General features: G+C 41.6%; 1 protein-coding gene across 1 annotated transcript in view; it reads right to left on the minus strand.

The window, feature by feature from the left end:
* Positions 1 to 18,252, minus strand: part of ARIH2 (ariadne RBR E3 ubiquitin protein ligase 2) — a 44,569-nt gene extending 26,317 nt beyond the window's left edge. The window contains 4 exon segments of the mRNA XM_079712124.1: positions 2,424 to 2,435; positions 2,437 to 2,469; positions 16,540 to 16,882; positions 18,231 to 18,252. Of these exon segments, the coding sequence (XP_079568250.1) occupies positions 2,424 to 2,435; positions 2,437 to 2,469; positions 16,540 to 16,788 (294 nt within the window). The 5' untranslated portion in view covers positions 16,789 to 16,882; positions 18,231 to 18,252.
* Between the last annotated feature and the right edge of the window lie 3,981 nt (positions 18,253 to 22,233).

Genomic DNA, 22,233 nt, shown 5'->3' on the forward strand with positions numbered 1-22,233 from the left:
AAATAAAATTGATACAGATATATAATAAATGCAGCAAAAAGTTAGCAACTATATAATCTAAATGGCATGTAAATGGATGCCCACTATACAATTCTTTAAACTTCTTTGTATATTTTAAATTTTTCATGAAGTTGGAGGGAAAGTTTGCCAAATTTAATTCAATGGTAATCATCTGCATAAACAAATGTCACAATAAACGGAGGGTTGACCCTTACACTACTTTATCAAATAGTTCATTTTGATCTTCTACTTACTCTTCGAAATGAAAAACTTCCCTTCAGAAAAATTTCCCTTCAGAGTTTTTAACATAGTTCTGACCAAAGGTTAACCAATTAGGCAATGTGAATTTTAGCATAAATAGGTCTGTAATGCCAATAACTTCACAACACTATGGCTCCCTCTAAACCTCCCACACCCAGCCTTCTTAGTGTTCCATTGGATGCTCTTCTCCCGGTCTGTCAGCTCAAACTGTTGCTGTTCCACAGGGCACAGCTCTCAGGCCTGCCTTCCTCTCACTCCTTGGCCTGTCTCTGAGCAACTGCATTTGTGCCTAAGCCTTGGTCATTGTGAACATAAGCCCCAAAGATAAGAACTTCTCTCTCATTTTCCCCAGGGAGCTGGGGAAGGGAGTGTGACTAATCAAAGTGGGGAAGGGAGGGCAAGTAGTGGTATAAAGTTCATCAAAGACTGAAAGGTGCCCTCACGTCCCTGGGTGGTCTAGAGAAGGTTTTCACAGAGTCAAAGATGGGGTCAGAACAGAGGCCAAGTGTAGCCCATCTTCCCTGCCTTTTTTCCCTCATTCCCTGTGCCCTCAAACCTGACCCACAATGGGTCAGAAGACTCTGAGGAGCTTTCTCTCCAGCTTGAAAGGACTGTGGGGTCACCTCTCTTGTCATCCACCCTGGACACTGCTCTGTATTGCCAATTCTATTTGGCTTTGTTTTGCCATTACATTTACAATCTCAACACCCTTAGATGGTTTTCTGATCTTTATTTTAGGAAGCACTTGGCTACATGCATGTCAAAAAGGACTTTGCTGCTGGACATCACTATTTCCCAAAGGTTGCAGGCAAACTTCTTATGTCATCCTCCATAATGTTTGGAGAAACACTTAAGAAGGTATTTCCCAGATAGAGGCCCTCAAAACATGTTCAGCAGTTACCACCTGTTCACAGATACCTAAAGGACTAGACAGCTGCTGGGGAGTTAAGTTCTCCTTTCTGTTTTTTAACAAAGAATATATAAAGCGTGCACACAATTCTATTCTGGCTTCATAAGCAGGGCTTTGGAGGGTGGGTGGGTAGGAGTTAGACCTGAGGGGGAAAATCCAGGATATGAGCCAATGATGCTAAGATTTTCTCACAGAGATGTAATGAAGTGTACACGAATATTTTAACTGCTGTTATCAGCAAGCAGTTCCTGACATGGTTAACAGCACACAAGTCTACAACCTCAGCATTTCGTTAGATATTCTGTCTGGAGGCACTTTTATTCCATGATCTAAGGGCTTCAGAGACTAGAGAAATGAAATAGTGTAAACATCACCCTGTCAACTTGGAATGGAGACTACCTTGATAAGATAAAACTTCTGCGTCTATGTGGCCTCTGACCCACTCATTACAAGGAGACAGATGCAGGATTACAGGAGCTTAGATAAGGCAACTCCAGCAGCAATCTGGTTATTGGGTTATATTTTAGCATTCTTTTAGCATTCCTATGACTTGCTGCCCCACTCTATGTTTCAATTTCATTGTATGTATTTTCCCTATTAGGTCCCTGAGCAGAAAGCTGACTGTGGTGAAATTATTTTTCAAATCACAGGACCCCAAGTCCACCTGAAGTCTGTTAGTAAATGAGAGCCACACATTTCTTTTCTGGTTTCCACCAAACCCTTCCCCAATAAAAATTCAAGTAAGTCTTTATCAGAATTTTATAACTTAATCATTGGAACAAACATTTTTGATCCCCTGACCACAAAGAACTTAAAATACCAGAGGGAGATAAATCCTGCTACTGAAGGAAACGATAAGTACATACAATATTCTGGACTCTTTCAATACATCGCCAACATCTATCTTTGGGAAAAATGTCTTCAGAATTTCAGGAAATTTAACAGTCATTACTTGACATCCCAGAGAACCTGGATAGTATATTTATTATTCAAAATAATGCACAGGACATGCTAATTTTATGTAAGGATCAAAGCACATACTGAATAGCCTCCATTCCTGACAACAGTTCCCCAAGGAAACCCCTGAGCATGGTCAGTTGCTTCTTCATCTTTTTAGTCTCCTATAGCTGGTTCAAGCTGTCCAGCCCTTGGGGACAAGTTAATAACACAGCTTGCAGATAGATTTTTTTTCCCCCAGAAAAAAGAAATTCAGCAGCCCACCAAAACTGTCACCAGCCCTTCCCACACTTACCAGTGCCATAGGGAGGATGCAGCTGATGGCAGTGAGCATCAACGGCCTGAAAAAATACAGGTGGTAGTTTCAATTTTTATTTAGAATTCTTACTTGCCAACTGCCTGAAATCTTTTAAGGCTACATGAATGGGTCTCCATGCCTCAGCCTGTTGTTAAGCCACTTCATGGTCCAATCACATTTGTTAACAAACACTAGTGGTCATTCACTAAAAGGCAGAGATGAAGGAAAAGAGTGAATTGTTGGCCAGCTTCTGGGCCTGGGGTAGAAAGGGACATGATACAGGAAAACTAGCCTAAGGAGATCAAGATGGATGGATTTTGGTCTTGGAGGGTGGAGGGTGAGGCAAGAAAGCACTGAAGGAATAAGAGAAAGAAGTAAGGTTAAAGCACAGAGACAAAGGAGTAGGTAAACACCAGCCTAGAATGGGGCAAAATCAGCAGTGGTGGTGGTGGTAGTAGGGTCCCAGAGTGCCTCTGACCTTAGCCAAGACCCACCCCTAAAGTCTAATTTAAGTGGTGGGCCTTCACTTCTCCCATACTTCACACCTTCATACTCTCAGCCTCTAAAAGGTCAGCTCTCAGGCACCTGATTGTAACTTTGCTTCCTTTTCTTTCTCTCCATGGAGGGAGGGCTGACTTGTAATTGAGGCACCCATGTATTACAAGTGTTTTAAAAACTCTGATTAATAAACACAAATTTGAAGATTTCTCTCCAGTCTATCCTTAATTTAGTCCTGTTATGGTCTCTGATCATTAAAATCTATACCAAAAACACCTAAAGACCTTACTAAAGTTATTTATGAAAAATACAATAAAGCAAACATACGAAAGTCATCCATTTCTTGACCATGAGGGTAATTTTTTTATTATGAAAAATTCCAAGCATCTATATAAGTGAAGACTCTAATGAAACCATGTACCCATCACCCAGCTCCAACATCAACTCATGGTCAGGTCCACTGTATCTGCACCCTACCTATCCCCTACCCTCTAGATTATTGTGAAGTAAACCCCAGCCAGCATATCTTTTAGGTTTGCATTTCAATGACAATCTTCTGGGAAATACTTAGTACAAAAGGCTGATTACAGCCCCTTCTAGAATTCTAACAGTTTTCTAGGGGGATGCCATACATAGGCAGGATGATTGTAACTTCAGTGAACCAAGGTCATATCCAGTAACCACAACCAAAAGAAATGCAGACAGGAGCTGATAGCCAATGAACTACACATAGTAGGACTAAAAGCCAAGTCTCCTACCATATTCCCGCAGCTATAAGCCCATCTTGTCCATAAGTGATTTCAAACAATGCTGTCTTCTCCAGCTACTGCTACTGTGAGGAGACAAAGGAGAGGGAATACCAAATACCTCTAGGCAGTTCCAGCTAGGTCACCTCACTTCTCCAGAGGACACCTCATAGGCTAGCATCTTAGTGACAAAGCCACAAACACCAACAGCATGTTTCAAAGACAGAGCCACTGACTGCTGTTGTTAGCTATGCTCAAAACATACATCACATTTTTATAACTTTTATGTTTATGTAAACCTCCATCAGAATAGAAGCTCCTCTGTGAGGGAAGAGGTTTTTAAGAACACTTTCCTTCTCTGTCATACCTAAGCACCTAGAACAATGCCTGTGCCAGTACTAGGTCCTATATGCTAACGCTACCCTCTGCCCGTCTCCTATGGTCTAATCTCAAGCCACTGCAAATCCACAGGCTCCTCCAGAGCCCAGGCAGGCACCAAAGCCTTCCAAGCCCTTAGGGGGTGCACAATCTAGCAGGAGAGGCCAGATACAGCTCCAGAAGGGAGGGTTTAAAAAAAAAAGAAAAAGAATGGCGGGCTGAGAAGCCTTCTGAGGGTGACAGGAATGGCAGAGATGCTGACAGGAGGTTTGAGGAGGCAAAAATCAAACATTAGGGAGAGGAGCAACAGGAAAGAAGAGTTCAGGCTGGAATCTGGAGAAACCACTTCAAGTTTTTCAAGAGAGCAAAATAAAATGGTGCTTTTAGTGGGTATATCAGAAAATATGAAATAGAAGTAGAAAAGGTTTTATTTATTTATACCCCCTTTCTTTCTCACCATTCTAAAAAAGAAGGGGGCAGAAACTAAAGGCAAAGAGATCTTTAAGTTATTTTATGGTAGAGGTTAAACTATTCTTTCCCCATCTTTCCTAGCATCTATCTAAAAGTTAAGACAACAGAAGACACTCAGAAACACTTCTTTTATTGGGAATCAACAAATTCTTTACCTATCCCAATTACCACTGAACAAAAAATAAATCAAATGGTTCATAAAAAGCACTTTGATGAAAAGGAACAACACCTGCCCCTCTGTCCCGCCCCACCCCCATCCTCCCAGTCTTCCCATCCAGGAGAAATCTCTCCCAGTCATTCGTCTGGGTTCTTCTGGTTGTTACCAACATCGCTAAGTGGGCCCATAATTCTCTACCAGACTTAGCTTACTTATACCACTCCCTACCCACTCCCATCCAAGCCCCAACTTTTTGATATTAAAATCACTATTTTCAGTTCCTCTATCTGTATGTAGCCTTTGTAATTTTAAGACATTGTTTACAGGACCAGAATTGCATTTTCTACTCCGAGCTTCCAATGTCATGATCCTTGGCCCACTCGAAGAAGAATGTTCGTACATCACGCACAAATACATTATCATTATTAGTCGCTGCCAATCACTCATACTTGTGCCATACGGAGGGTTTGCTTTATATTTATTTGGCTTGTGATTTTTTGTGTGTAATTTTTCTGCTTTGCATGGGAATTCTAATTCCCTTGCCCCTTGTGAAGAGACCTATGGTTTCTTCACCACATCCCAACCATCTTCCGGTTTCTTCATTCTATCTATTGCTGGAATCCACCTCACTCCTATTCCTGAAGACATTTTTCTTGGATCGCGCCAAGTTTCTGTTCCAATCTGGGCTGACCATTTTCCAGGCCTGTTACACAGCTGAACATGAGACTTTTCACTGGACTACTAGGTTAGTTCAATCATTTCTTTTCTTTTTTTAAATTAATTAATTAATTATTTTTTGGCTGCTTTGGGCTTTCGTTGCTGCACGCGGGCTTTCTCTAGTTGAAGCAGGCAGGGGTTACTCTTCTTTGCGGCCCACAGGCTTCTCATTGCGGTGGCTTCTCTTTGTTGTGGAGCACAGGCTCTAGGAGCACGGACTTCAGTAGTTGTGGCTCGTGGGCTCTAGAGCGCAGGCTCAGTAGTTGTGGCACACGGGCTTAGTAGCTCTGCGGCATGTGGGATCTCCCCAGACCAGGGCTCGAACCTGTGTCCCCTGCACTGGCACTTGGATTCTTAACTACTGCACCACCAGGTAAGTCCTCAATCATTTCTTGAATTTTATTTTTCTCTTTTTTGATTTTCATCTTGAAGTAACTACTTCAGAAAAGGTACAAGGGATGTAAATTTTGGGAGTCCTTACACATCTGAAAACGAGTTTATTTTTCAAGGAAAGAATTCTAGATTCAAAACTATTTTCCCTCAGGACTTTGAAGGCCATTGCTCCACTGTCTTCTGGTTGTCACTGCTGCTGCTGAGACACCTGATTCCCATTTCTTTTAGAAGACCTATCTTTATGGAAACTTTTAGAGTTTTCTGTCTATCCTTGTTTTTCTGAAATTTCACAGGGACAGCTCTGGCAATGGGTCTTTCTTTACTCTTCTGGGCAATGAATAGACCCTTTCAATATGAAGACTCTCCTCTCTTTGGCTCCTGGAAATTTCCTTCTTATACTTTTTAATATTTTCTTTCCTTCAATTTTTTGTTCTCACTTCCCACAAATCCTAGTAAATGCTGGATCTCTGGATTGAACCTTCATGTCTGTTTTTTCACATACATTTTTTGCCTGCATGTTGGCTTTACATTGAGAGATTTTCTTCATTTTATCTTCTGACCTATCTACAGAATATTTTTTAACTTGACAAACCCATAATTCACCTCCACAAGTTCTTTTTGTTTTGATTTTCTTCCTGATGGCATCTCTGACTGTTTTATAGATGTCACATCTTCTTGAGTATCTTGGCAAATACTAAATAGTGCACTTTTAAAAACAAGCAAAATTACCTGCTGGTCTGTTTCAGCTAAGGTCAATTTTTCTGTTTCTCTTTCATTTTGCATCTTTCCTGAAATGTCTGGTAATTCTTGGTTAGCCATTCACATTAAAAAATGAAGAGTCACCCAAAAAGGGGGATGAAGTACTGATACATGCTACAGCTTGGATGAACCTCAAAAACATTATGCTAAGAGAAAGCAACACAAAAGGTCACATATTGCATGATTCCATTTATATAGCATATATAGGTAAATCCAGAGACACAGAAAGCAGGTTAGCGGCTGCCAGAGATGGGGGGAGTGGAAAGTAACTGCTTAATGGGTACCAAGTTTCCTTTTGGGGTGATGAAAATGTTTTGGAACTAGATGGAGAAGATGGTTGCACAACACTATAAGTGTACTAAATGCCACTGAATTGTATACTTTAAAATGGTGAATTTTATGTGAATGTTACAATTTTCAAAAAGGGGGCCTCAGGAAATGAATCCTAGCTCTGTGTATATGAACAGACCTGCCAAATGACAGGCTTTTCTTTAGGGTGACTGATTAAGGGCAGCAATTATTCAAGACTCAAAGGCTCCCAAAATGACAAATGAAGAGAACCAAATCTTACATTCTCTAAATGCCCTATTTCTCCCCAGATTATCCAGATTATTTTGCCGAGAGACCAAGTGAGAGCAGGGCTGACTGTTCTACATACAGACCTTTAATTAATCCCCCATCTGCAGCACACTTATCTTTCCCAGTCTTTGTCAGTCAAATCAGAGCCCACAACCTCTTCAAAGACATGTTGGACAAACTGGCTTCCATGTGCAATGATGTCCCACATGCTCCCCCCACATGTTCTCTTTGTTAAACTGTGTTTATAACATATATATGCCTTTACTTTCATCTTCATGGTTATTTAAAAATGGAGGAGCACCTCCATATTTACCTCATGCTCTTTAATAATCTCTCTTCCTGCCCTCCCCCCAGCTCTCCAGGCAACCATTAATTCACTTTCCTTTACGATAGATAAGTTTGCATTTTCTAGCATTGTATATGATTAAAATAATAAATTGTTTATTTTTTCCCAAGTTTCTTCATGCAGCATATTTTGAGATTTATCAATGATGCTTATATGAGCAGCCCACTCTTTTTATATTGATGACAGTACGCTGTTCTATGGGTATGCCACTATTTGTTCATTCATCTGTTTGTGGATATTTGGGTTGTTTCCAGTTTTTGGCTATTGTAAATAGAACTGTTACAGACATTTGAATACTAAACAAACAAAAACAAATGGAAAAGGGACAAACATACGTGAGGGCAGCCAATCATCTTGAAGCAAAGACTTCAGGAGTTCTACTAGTGTCACAAAATAAAAACCCTTTAAAACATTCACATTGTACTTATGATTGCAGATACTATTAATCAGTTTTATAGCTACTCATTATCAACATGGACATAAGAACCCACTTTTATTTTGGTAAGGAAATATGAAGTAATGTTTAGACATCAAAAATATTACAGGAAACCTACCCAATTTGTGAGTATAGGTGGGCAGTTTACATCCTACTCTCATTCTAGTTAAAAAAAACAGTACACTCTGAATGTTGGACATATCTTTTCAGCAGCCAAAGAAAGGATGCACTCCTCTTTCCTCATTTTGTAACCTGAATCATTTCATAATTTTTTGTACTTCCACATGAATATAATGTAAAATACCTCACCTCACCTCTGAAGATTCTGTTTTATTACATCTGCACGAAGTTCAGTCTTCTGTATGAGAACTGCCAAAACTAATTCTGACATGCACACCAAGCTGGGAACCACACGTCCACTAGGTATATATTATCTGAACTCAAAAATCAGCTGGCTTCATGGAAGCCCTTCAACAAGCATGTCTTCTATTTACAAACATGAGCACACAGAGTAGAGCCTTGGGGTTAGATTCTCAACTTTTCCAATTATTGGCCTGGGCTCAGACAGTCAGATCAACAAGCAACACTTACTGAGAACAAAACATAACCTGGCATTTTTTGCTAGATGCTGTTATACAAAGAAAAAACATGGACCTCTATCTCAAAGAGTTCAATCCCTGGCTTACAAACAACTAATTTTCCAAATAGCATAAGTACATACCAAGAAACATGCACAGGGACTTCCCTGGTGGCGCAGTGGTTAAGAATCCGCCTGCCAATGCAGGGGACATGGGTTCGAGCCCTGGTCCAGGAAAATCCCACATGCCATGGAGCAACTAAGCCCGTGCGGCACAAGTACTGAGCCTGCGCTCTAGAGCCCGCATGCCACAACTTCTGAGCCCATGTGTCACAACTACTGAAACCTGCGCGCCTAGAGCCTGTGCTCCACAACGAGAAGCCATTGAAATGAGAAGCCTGCACACCACAATGAAGAGTAGCCCCTGCTCACGCAACTAGAGAAAGCCCACGCGCAGCAACAAAGACTCAATGACGAAGACCCAATGCAGGCAAAAATAAATAAATAAACCTAAAAAAGAAAAAAGAAAGAAACATGTACCACAAAGTTGTATAGAGGCAAGAGTGTCTGTGGAGATCAGAGAGGGCTTCATGGGAGAAGGGAGTCAAGGGTAAATCCTCAGTTTCCAGCTTGGTAGATGGTGGTATCACCAATTAAGATAGAGAATCCAGAAAGCCACGTTTGATGGCATTGGAATATTTCTTGTAAAACGTGGCAAGGCTATATACAGACTGGAAAATGATGGTGAGAGCATTGAAGAAACCAGTAAAAGTCTAAAACAACGGAAAAAGGAAATGAGTGGGTAGAGCGTGTACTGGCCAGGAAAGAAACTGCTCGTCACAGAGAGCAACATTCTCAGATAGAGACCACTCTTTGTTCATGATTATAAGAACAGCTCTGTTCTCCTGTTAAAATCTCCAAACAAACCTCTCACTCTTCCTGCCTGTACTTTCCTCTATTTATGATTGATAACTTGTGGTTATCACAGTAAAACCATTTCATGTTTATAAAGGCTCGTGATAGTTTAAAGAGAACACAACGCAAGCTTCAAATTCTGACAATTCATGACAGTTTAATTAATCAAGCTACAGGCAGACACATTTCAGGACGAGCAAGATGAGAAGCTTCCTGTTATCTCAGTCTGTACCTTTTTCAAATCTTTCCTACAACTCTTTCGAGCAGAGAACTCTAATCCTTTAAATTTTTCCTAGAGCAGCAGGGGAGTGATATTGGGACAGAGTAAAAGTTAAAGTAAGGAGGTGCTTGGGAATTCCCTGGCGGTCCAGTGGTTAAGCCTCCACACTTCCACTGCAGGAGGCACGGGTTCGATCCCTGGTTGGGGAACTAAGATTCCTGCATGCCATGTGGCATGGGAAGAAAAAAAAAGGTGAGGAGGTGCCTTAGTAACAAGGATCCCAAAATCAACTAAGCTAAGCACTTCATTAAGGAGTGCTGTCAATGCAGGCACAAGACCAACCGCTGCAGTTCATCAGAAATGTAGGAACAAGACAGGCTACATTCCCCTATAATCTTTTCCTAGTCCCAATTCAAAATTCAATTTGTGTTATTTTTACTTTTCTTATCAGTCGGCCCCAGGAGAAGGACACTAGAAGCTTTGGATGAAGGCAAAAGAGTCCAAGGTACATGATCCAACTACCACACGCACGCTCAGAAGCATCAGTCAGTAATACGTCACCCAGAACCTTCCACAATGTGGCTCCTACCCTATGACTCAAAATGCACAATCCTGAGAATGTTTTAAGGAACCACAGCAAACATGTGAAAGCAATATTCTCCTCATTCAACTCTTGCCCTGCTTCTACCATGACCATGTTTGAACACTCATGTGCCAGGCACTTTATATGCATCATCTCACTTAATGCTGTGAAGAAGGTATTAATTATCATTATTTTATAGATGAGGAAATTGAAGCTTAGAGATGTTGAGAAACTTGCCCATGGTCATGTTATATTAAATGGCAGAAAAAGAACTGGAACCTAGTTATCTGACACTAGCCCAGGCTCAACAACACAAAGGCCACATCCATGAAAATACTCACAGCAATATAACCAGTCCCCATAACTGTAACACATAAGTACTCACCTAAATGCCCAATGCGGAAAGCTTGAGCAAATTATGGTTCAAGAAAAAGATGGTATGTTATCCCTAAAATAACTAATGAGGATGAAGTATAAACAAGAGGAAATGTTTGAAGTTTACACAAAAAAATAGAATATATAAATATATGTACACAATGATTACTAGAATGTACTGTTGCCCAGATCAAGGATTCTTGTCTATTTTGTTCACAGCTATTTTCCCAGTGCCTGGAACATAGTAGGTGCTCAATAAATATTGGTTGAATGAATGAATGAATTGCAGCACAGTAACATTATCTATGAATAGGGACAAGACCTAAGGATAATAAGCAAGGAAGAAAACTTTTATTTTACATTAATGGAATTATGAATGATATTCTTCAACTGTAGTAACATCTCAGCAATAAACATTTAAATATAAATAAGTTCAGGTTTAGGACAACTGTGGAATTAGAATCACCCCTTGATTACAAATGGTTTACACGGTTCCTAAAGTAGTGTGAAAGTACAAGAAAAGACCAGAATGAAAGCTGGCCTTGAATCTGATGAAGAGCTTCTTTTCTGGAAGGCAGTGAGCATGTTGTGTGTGATGCCAGGTACACAGTGAGGACACAAAGTCAATGATAACAATAACCTTTCTAAGCTGGCAAGACAGGGACAACTCTAGCACTAGCTATACTTAGGCAATTCTCAATGTCACTCTGAACATTTCTCATCTCCCTTTAAAAAATAAATTTATATACCAGTAAAACACAAATCAGACTTCCAGACTAAAGCATGGTGAATTATGTCAACACATCCACTAACAACGAACTATCTGAAACACAGGAATTTAACCTAGATTCTGAGATACAGGCATGCAAAGAAACCTGACATCAGATCATAAAAATAGAAATCAGATGGCTGTTCAGCACACAAACATTCAGTGTTACTAGGCTCAGCTTAAAGATACTTTTCCATGAGTAGTAACAAGAAAACAACCATTACTTGGTTAATTAATGAATGTATAAATAAAAGTAAATGTTCTTAAAATTCAGCTATACCAGAATACAAGAAAGTTGATTTAATAAATAAAGTTAGTCTTTTCCAGATATTATACAAAAACTTAGTGCCACTTGAGAGAAAGGATAAATATAAGGTATTTGTTGTTAAGAATATTAACTGCTTATGTTACAAATGACAAATGCATAGAAACCAGGTTGTTTTGAACAAGGGACTATAAAGACTTCTGCACTTAAAGTCAGAAATCCTGAAAACTCATGATTCATCCACAAAAGGGAAAAATGATCCACAGAAAAAGAGCTCTGAGAGATTTTCCAGCCATATTTTGCTGAATAGCAAGCACTAGATCTTAAAACAAATTCAAGCAAGAGGGTGGCAGAATAGAGTGTTCTAGGGAACATTTTCCCAGTTCTACTACACTTAATACAGCAATTCGTAAAGCAAGAACTGTAGTAAAAACACTCATTAATAACCAGTTTATTTCTCTAACCCTATTTGAGGAAAACCAGGCTTGAGAAAATGAGCAGCACAGTTCAGCAATGAAGTTTAAAAAATCAAATTCTTCCCTCCAACAGTAAAGACACCTTAGGCTGCATTCATGATCCTCTACATTTTATTCCTTTTTACCTATACATCTTAGTCTCCCACTCCAGCCCAGAAGGTAACTTCCCCATCCCCATGCTTAACCGACCCATGGACTTTGGTTACTTGCACTGCTGTTGCACCCTATCTTGAAGTTTATCCTATCAGCAGAAAGCTCAGATAGCTCACGGTAGCTCCATGGACTAGATCTAGCCCAAAATGTACTATTTCTTCTCCTTTCTGAAGCATGAGCAGGACTCTGAGCAGCAACACTCTGCCTCTCCCGCCCACAGCCCTGACATGCTGCTGAGAGAAGGCGCACACAACGTGGGAGACACTTCCAGCCCATCACCAATGAAACCCAGCCTGGGCTCTCTCTGGGGCTCAACCATGCCTAATCTCCTTCTTAGGCAGCCTGACAGCAAATGCCTCATGCAATTCAGGGAACAGTACCAACAGGATTCACTGAATGACAAAATTATTCTAAGTTAACTATAGCACATTTTGCAATAAAAATGCCTGTTATTACTAGAAAAGGCCTCCCCTCATCTATAGCAGCAATAATCTTTGTGTACGTTTCACATAAAAATACAGCATGTAGGGTTTCCCTGGTGGCACAGTGGTTAAGAAACCACCTGCCAATGCAGGGGATATGGGTTTGAGCTCTGGTCCAGGAAGATCCCACATGCCGTGGAGCAACTAAGCCCATGTGCCACAACTACTGAGCCTGCACTCTAGAGCCTGCGAGCCACAACTACTGAACCCACACGCCTCAACTACTGAAGCCCACACACCTAGAGCCCGTGCTCCACAACAATAGAAGCCACCACAGTGAGAATCCCGCGCACCGCACCGAAGAGTAGCCCCCACTCACCGCAACTAGAGAAAGCCTGTGCGCAGCAACGAAGACTCAACACAGCCAAAAATAAATAAAATTAAATTAAAAAAAAATTTTTAAGGTAACTTTGTTTTCTTTAAAGACTGAAATATCACTAAAATATTCGTCAGAGATTTTCCCCCTCTTAAAACACAATCCACCTCACTTGGCAATCATTTCATCTTTCACGACTATTCCATTTGTATAGGATGATAGCTCATTCTCTAAACAATGCTTCTGTTTTGCCGTTATTTGAACATCAGCAGTCCCCCCCGCCACCACCCCATAGCAGATAAGCATTTTCTCTGTTGTCTATCCTCAGTCCAAGATCTGATTTTCTGGGCACTTTCCTTTCTCAATTAATGATCTTACTCAAGGACTGGTCCCAGAATACATACAGGAAGACCCTCTGACACCAAGGGCCCTCACTAAACCAAAAGCCCAGTGTCCCAGGCAACTGGCAATTTTCTACCCAGGCAACTGGCAATTTTCTACTTAAAAGACTTCAAATCCCAAAAGGTAACAGAAGGCTTAGTTTTGTTAGGCTACAGCTCACCCATAGGCAACTGCCAGAACACAATAAAATGAGTAACACAGATCAGTGGAAAACTGATGCCACTCCTCAAACTTAGCTTTTGTTCATGGACACAGCTGCTCATAAGGCTCTAATTTTAAACTACGTACATATCACATTTCCTACTAGCTGAATAACACCTAAATCATATGAAAGAATTAAATATCTCAATAAGTCACAGGGTTGTGCAAACAGCACCATGACCAATGAGGGAAATCAGTACTGACCTGGGTGATGACTACTGAGCTCCATTCTCAGAGACACATGCAACAGGGGAGTGACAGTAGCCAAAGCACCTGGGAACACCATTCTGTAAACTCAGCACTTAAATTATTTCCTCCTGTCTCAAAAAAATTTTAAATACAAAAATAAAACCAATGCTAGTTTTTAGCCAGCCTGAGAGAGGAAGACTGTGTGTGATTCCTTCTCCCTTACTCTTAACCAAGCTATTTCTGCCTGTCGTCTTTGGTCAAATTCCTGAACCACTTAAAACACCAGTGAGCCCCTTTATGTGCAGCCAAGCCACCAAATAAGCCAGAACCTTTGCTGCCCAGCCCCAGAAAGGAAATGGTGTTAACATGCTCCTCAGTGAGGGAGGGAAAAAAAATCCATCTTCTACTTCTACCATCATCTAAAATTTCATGGATTATTTTCCTCTTTGCTTCATTTTCTCTTTAACCAATTCCTGGGGTTTCAACTTTCTTCCATTTCTCTTTGTTCCTTCATCTCTGTTCCAAGTTCTTTTTGTTCTACTCTTCATGATCTTGAGGGACAGAATAATGCCCTTTTACGACAGTAGAGAATGTACAGCAGGGACTAGGGAATCTAGCTCACACCAATAACATCAGCTACATCATCAAAAGTTGACAAAATCCACAAGTATCTCAAAATTATTCAATACCTATTATGGATGAAACACTGTGATAGAGATGATGGGAGCGAGAAGGTAAAATGTAGTTTCTGCCCTCCAGGAAGTAACAATCTAGTTGGAGAGAACATGCAAAAACATGTGAAAAGGTAAAACAACATGAAGCAGTCAGAAGACTGCACTATACGATGTAATAAACATGGGCTGACACCATTGTAAAGCACTTATACTCCAATAAAGATGTTAAAAAAAAAAATGGGCTGTAACATTTGGACACTGGGACCAAAAGAAACAACCACTGTGTTCTAGACGGTCTTGAGGAGGCTCACTCAGGGAAATCACAAGGTAGACTCTGAAGGAGTCCTGAGGGTACTAAAAGGTGAGGAGATGAAGGGAAGGTTTTCCAGGGGGCCAACAATATGACAGCCTAATAAAAAGGAAGGACGTAAAATGGTAAATATTATGGATTTTACTACAATTTAAAAAAAAAAAAGGAGGAAAGGGCCTGTGCCCCTCAGCTGTGCCCCGCTCTAGCAGGTCAGGAAGTCAGCACAAGGGGCTGGACAAACTGAGAATTCCTACGCATAGATGGGAACATCCTGATGAACTTAGTCAATTGATACCGTCCAGAACCACACACCTGACAATTTTTTTGTAATTTTAAATACCAAGACTATGTATAATATGGTTAAAGTAAAAGAAACTAGTTGACCAGATAGGGAGAGGTATGAATAATGAGGAAGGAAAAGATCTGATGCCTCTTTTCTACCAGGGAAATGCCCTTGGAAAGCAGAGGTCCCAGCAGCTTTGTTATCGTTATGGTGGAGAAATCCCAAACCCAGAGGTTCCAATGGGTCTCCATTCTTCAGAGTTTTATGCTGAGCACAAGAGAGGAAACGTGCACACTTCTAGGAGTGAGTCACACAAAAAGCTTTAGCTTTCAGCTTCCAGCTAGTTGCTAATAAAGCCCTGAGTGTCCAAATCCAAGGTATTAGTTAGCCTTTGCCGATCACCTGGAAAAAAAAATTGCCTGAACTAGTAGATAAAGCAACTTTTATAGTGATGACCCATGGCACACCTTAGTTATTTCCATTAAATACCAACATGAAAATTATTTGGTTGAAATCATTCCAATGTGCTCTTGATCTTCAATTTTAGCAAACAACGAAATCCACGTAACAGTTCCTGAAAGGAAGGTCAGGGAAAACAGTAAAGTAGGAGAAATTTCCCCACTTTCACATAATGGCCAATATTAGAGGAGAAACATGCTGGGAAATTGTCTAAATGACTATAATAATATTCACATTCACAGTACATGGTGTTCTACGTGGCTATGCTATGTACTAGTGTAATATTACGTAGTACAAAAGGTACATAGTGAGGACAGTAACTGGCCTGAGGCGCAAGATATTGAAAAGTAAGCTAGTTTAAGTGTTAAAAATAAGGTGCTTGCTAGAATAACCAATTTTGTTAATTACTTAAAATTTCAATTTAACACCCCCCAAAAATCAATGAAATATAAGCTATGAGAACTTGCTTTATTCTTAGTTATTGCTAAAATCTCTTTCAACATCAGACATTAGTCATCAGTATATGAAACAAATGAGCTCATTAGCCCAGAAGCACTGATTATTCACAGCAAACCAGGAGATCTAGGTACCTCTCTTAAGACATTTATCAGTCACCCACACACTGTTGTGTTGAAGATGGTGATTCTGATGCTTATCCTATCTTACCTCATAAAGTTTCATAAGACTTTCTGAAACAAGTGTTAATCTATGCAGTTCTGCTTTCTATGTACTTCTGGTCTATTTTTCCTGAATCCACCCCACCCTTCCTTTTTAATTCCTAGTAGTCTGGGAAGCTGAGGACCGTAGATATGCACATATTAGCAAACAAAGTAAATGCATCAAATGTGTCCAGATGATGCAACATACACTTATATTTGGTTTCAAGCTACAGGCCATTCGATCAGTCTGGAGGAGACGTTAGCAGCAGCTCATATTTAGATTTAATTGAAGGAATTACACTTGGGAATTGACAACACTGCTCACCTTTAAGACAGAGGCTAAGCTGGTCATGTGCTCATTGAGGGCACCCTCGGACTCCTTGTAGGTCAAGCAGGTGAACTGGTACTCCTCAGGATCAAAGGCATCGGCCCCCTGCTGCTCCACATCGCTCGCTACGCCCACATAATAGTCCTCTATGTCCCCAGGGTCCTCGTCCTCTTCCTCTTCCTCACAGTTCGGGTCATAGTCCTCTTCATTGCTGTCAGACCCCTGGCTATTCATGTCCACAGACATCTTAACATCCAGACGAGTTGCAGATCAGGAAAGCAGTTTTTTCCCCTCCCCACAAACTTTACCACTTTCTCAAATGCATTAGTGTTTTTGTCTTCTAAGGGAAGAAAACAAAAAAATAAGTGTTACTTACTTTCACCATGAGAAGCTGTAACAGAAACCATTCAAGAACCAAAATGGCATAGCCCTGGTCCTACCCCCACTATGGCTTATTCCAACTCTCCCCTCATACAAGAAACCTCACCACCATCTCTATGCCCAGGACTTTCAAAGGGAAACCCTTTCCTGGAGGGGCAGAAGCAGTTAACAATGTAACTTCACATGAAGGGTCTGGCATGAAAGAGTAAGGCTATCTGCTCTATGTCAAGGAGTTAAATTCCCATAGATTTGTCCTTCCTGCCAGGGTCCTTAAGAGAGGAGCACATTCCCACAGCTGGCTGCCCACAGAAGAAGCATCCTAAAGGCTAAACAACCAAAGTTTAAAATCTCTTAGCTAATTATGCTCCACTGAGTGGTGACACAGACAGTACATAAATAGGGACACAGTTCTTTCCCTAATATCTAGGGAAAAAGAAAAAATAGTAAAGTATAGTAAAGAAAAAATAAAAACCACATAGCTCTTCAACATCCTCCTCTAGTCTGCAAAGTTAACTGATTTTTCCATTTTAAAGGGTCCTACTAATCCTTTAAAAGAGGAACTTAAGAGGTAAAGAAACTGACGCAACAGTGAAGGAAAACTATAGATATTCTGCCTTAGCAGGATCAAGGCTAGAATCTACTTAGGGTAAAGAAACAAGAGATCAAATGTAACCAGCTACTGAAAAATCCTCACAGATCAAAATATTACTCAATTACATATAAATGAAAAGAGAATACTAGTTGAGAAAGCAAAACAGTCACAAGTCTTAACGTCTTCTCAGAGAGGACTTTGGCAAATGCCCATTAACTTCTCTGCACAAGAACTATTTCAAGTGATCATTTCCAAGGAACAGTATCAAATAGTGATTTAAATCTAAAAATAATAGGACCTTAAAATGCAAGAGCATTTGGATTGAACAGTATGTAAATAATTTACATAACCAAATCTGGATTAAATACTAAGGTAAATTTAAAACCTATTTGAAGTAGATAATATCTCCAAAAAAAAAATTAAAACAAAGATTAAAAATCAATGTGTGCTGAATATGTAACCAGTCTAAGGGATTATAGAGCCACATTCTAATGATATTATAAAAATATCAGTGAATCTACCTCTGATATGTTACCTATAAATGCTCAAATTAAAAAATAAGTCACATTAATGAGAGGGCAGTAACGTAATACTTGCAGTTTGACTTTTAACAAAATTGTTTTGTATGCTAGAACCACCTCATCACAACTGAACTTAACTATGGTATTTTTCCTTTAGGAGAAAAAAATTAATCTTTAAATTAAATTAAAAATACCTGTAATTCTTGAAGATCTTTCAGGAAGATGTTACCCAAATAGTCTATATAATTTCCATCTAAAATGAAAAGAAATAGTTCTATTTATATATTTTAAAATTGGTACCCTGAGTTTGCAAATTTATTTTTTAAAAAGACATTTAAAACGACAAGCAGCAAGGGACCAGAAATTATTTTCTTATAAGTCCCACAGAAATCTATATGTCATAATTATATACTGACAAGAGTTACATGGCCTTCTAAAAAAAGAAAGTACTGAAAGTAAACAGCGCGACTTCCCGGGTTGCACAGTGGTTAAGAATCCACCTGCCAATGCAGGGGACACGGGGTTCAATCCCTGGTCCAGTAAGATCCCAAACGCCACAGAGCAACTAAGCCCGAGCACCATAACTACTGAGCCTGCACCCTAGAGCCCACATGCCACAGCTACTGAGCCTGCACGCCACAACTGCTGAGGCTCACGTGCCTAGAGCCCGTGCTCCACAACAAGAGAAGCCACTGTAATGAGAAGCCCGTGCGCCGCAATGAAGAGTAGCCCCTGCTCACCGCAACTAGAGAAAAGCCTGCGGGCAGCAATGAAGACCCAACGCAGCCATAAATAAATAAACAGACTTAAATAAATAGACTTAAACAAATAGACTTAAATAAATAGATAAATAAACAGCTAACAATAATTCAACCTGGGGTACTTGTGAGAGAAATGGATACCCAGTTCCCTCCCTCAGTTTGAAAGCCCACCACACCTCAATTTTTTTTTTTTAATTTTTATTGGAGTACAGTTGATTTACAATGTTGGGCACCACCTCACTCTTATTGTTAAGATTTCCTAAGTTAACTACCACAATTTCAATCTTAAATGTTACATAGAGGTTGACAAAGCAAATCATAACTGACTTAAACTGGACTTTTGCCATGAAGTCATCTCCGCTAACACTTATAGAATACTGCCAATATTTCAGATCTCACTTTATTCATGAAAAAAATATTTTCAAATAAAAAAGTCCCCAAAAGAAAAGAAAACAAAAAACAAAACAAAAAAAAGAGAGAGAGAGAGAGAGAGAGAGAGAGAGAGAAAACAGAGGGAATTCCCTGGCAGTCCAGTGGTTTAGGCTCAATAAAGAAAAAAAAAATGTCTCCAGTAGAATACCCACTAGGCAATATTAACACCCATTTCCCACCTCTCTTGTGACATGCTCAAGGGCTACCTGACTTTCTCAGAACTACAGATCCCACTATCCAAGACTAAATAAGTACTATTTGCTTACTTAATTAGAAATTTTATGTCCACTTCTTTATACTTTTGAATTTCTTGGAAAACCAGAGCTTTTAACTTTCAAAGAAATACTTCAAACACAAACAGGCAAATTTAAACTAAATGAAAATCAAAGTCCAAACAATGATTGTGGAAGATGATTTCCAAAATAGAAGACGAATAATTGATTTTTTTATTCTGTTTTCTTTTATCTGCATTTTTATGTACGATACTGCTTATTAGGCAAATCTGCATAAAGAGCATTATAAATATTGCTCCCATCTACAAAATATCACTACCAATAATAGCTTTCATTTAATGAGAGCCAAGTTCAGGTCAGACTCATTCTCATTAAATGTTTATAACCCTACAAAGTGGCTATCATCCCCTTCTTACAAATGAGGAAACTAGAGCTCAAAAAGATTAAGCAACTTGCCCAGGACCACACTGCTGCCAACCAGTAGAGTCCAGCGTAATACTTTCACCAGATCCAGGGCCTATGAGGGCTCATAACGCCCCACCACCCCCCCTAGAGAGCCTAATACTCTCTACAAAGCTACCTCCAGAATCACAACAAAAAAAGCACCGTTTTGGGCTTCCCTGGTGGCGCAGTGGTTGAGAGTCCGCCCGCCGATACAGGGGACGCGGGTTCGTGCCCCGGTCCGGGAGGATCCCACATGCCGCGGAGCGGCTGGGCCCGTGAGCCATGGCCGCTGAGCCTGCGCGTCCGGAGCCTGTGCTCCGCAATGGGAGAGGCCACAACAGTGAGAGGCCCGCGTACCGCAAAAAAAAAGCACCGTTTTCACTTTCTCTAGATTTTTCTCCAGGATTTGGGCTTACAGGTTGCCCATAGCCTTCTCACCAACCAAATATTCAAGAAACAGGGGAAAACTTCAGGCTGCCTTCCAAAAAGGAGAATGTCATTTCATACTTACTGGGTGTTCTAGGTCCAAATTTAAATAAAACCTTAATTTTAAATTTTTTCCAAGTTAAATATCCCTATTTGAAAGAGTGCTGACATTGCTTAAAGGGGCCAGTATGTTATTACTATATTAACAGAACTGATGATAACGCTTTGATTTCCTTTGGATATTAAATATTATCCTTACATCCCAAACAGAAAAGGAGTAACAGAAATTACTCCTCCCCCTTCCCCCAAAGTCACGTGTTCAGAAGACCTGCCACCCACCCTGGGCTAAAGAATTCAAACGGAAGACTTCTCAGTTTAAAGATGACAAGAACAGGGCCTCCCTGGTGGCGCAGTGGTTGAGAGTCCGCCTGCCGATGCAGGGGATACGGGTTCGTGTCCCGGTCTGGGAGGATCCCATATGCCGCGGAGCGGCTGGGCCCGTGAGCCATGGCCGCTGAGCCTGCGCATCCGGAGCCTGTGCTCCGCAACGGGAGAGGCCGCAACAGTGAGAGGCCCGCGTACCGCAAAAAAAAAAAAAAAAAAAAAAAGATGACAAGAACAAAACACAGACTTTTTTGTGGGTCTGACAACGTTTACTCCAGACGTAATATTTAGCACTGTAGGGTCAGTTACTAAGTCTACAAGTCCGGAGAAAATTACTTGATACAAAAATATGAACTCTGTCTAATACGGTAGCCACTAACCACATGTCGTTATTTAAATTTAACTTAACTTAAAAATTAAATAAAATTTAACATTTGCTTTTTCAGTTGCACGAACCGTAAGTCAAATGCTCAATGTCCACGTGTGGATAGTGGCTACTCTACTTAACAGCAAAGATACAGAATATGACCATTGTGGCAGAAAGTTCTATGGGACAGGGTCAGTACTGAGGTGAAGTCATCCCAGAACACGGTTGCCTCTGCCGCCGCTAGCACAGCAGCGTCGGGCGAGGCGTCGACGCAGCTCCTGGGCCGCCTGTCCCGTCCGAGGCGCCGGGATATCCGCGAGGACACGGAGCCCACGCGCTGCGGGACCCTTCACCAACGGGCGTTAACTAACCGCGCGGGCGGCACTGCTAAAGCTCCCAACGATGACTCGAGTGGGGAGCCCCGAAGGCAGCGCGTCTGCCGGCGCACCCGGCGGGGAGGGCCCAGATGCGCCGGCGCCAGTCGATCAGAGGCGCTGGCCTCCGACCTCACTGCGAGCTGAGCAGGCGGCGGGAGGAGGAATAACGGAGAGACGCCAGGCGCCGGTTCGCCCTGGCCTCAGCCTTCAGCCGCCCCTCGGCGGGTGGCGGAGTGCGCTGAAACAGTGTAAGAGCTGCCAAGGGCGCCGGGACCTCGCGGGCAGCGACGAAGGCGGAGCCCCGGCCGGGCTAAGGAGGCGCGCGGAGAGCCCACCCCCTCCCCCGGCCCGCCGGGGTAAACAAGGCCTAGACTCGCACCGCGCACTTACCGGGAGCCGTGGCCCCGCGGCCGCTGAGCCCGGGCGGGCCAGACCGGGTCGGGCCGGGCCAGGAGAACCGGGTCCAGGAGCGGCGGCGGCGGAGGCGGCGGGCCAACGCCGGTCAAGGCCCGCGCTGCTTCCTCCGGCGAAGCCGTCTCAGCAGCTCCGGAAGTGCTCAGAGCAGTTCCGTCACTTCCGGCCCGGGGTCGACCCGCGGTCGCCGGGGTCGCGGCAGGCGCTGGGCAGTAACGCCTCTCAGCGGACACTTCACTACAGCCCAGCGCTGCGACCCAGAGGGGGCCCAGAGCACAGCCGGTGCCGACGGCTGCGAGAGGCAGCAGAGGAGAGGATTCGACTTATTGGAGAGTGGTCACGGCATCTCTTCCGGCTTT

This window comes from Hyperoodon ampullatus (assembly GCF_949752795.1).
Source record: "Hyperoodon ampullatus genome assembly, chromosome: 10".
Taxonomy (NCBI): domain Eukaryota; kingdom Metazoa; phylum Chordata; class Mammalia; order Artiodactyla; family Ziphiidae; genus Hyperoodon; species Hyperoodon ampullatus.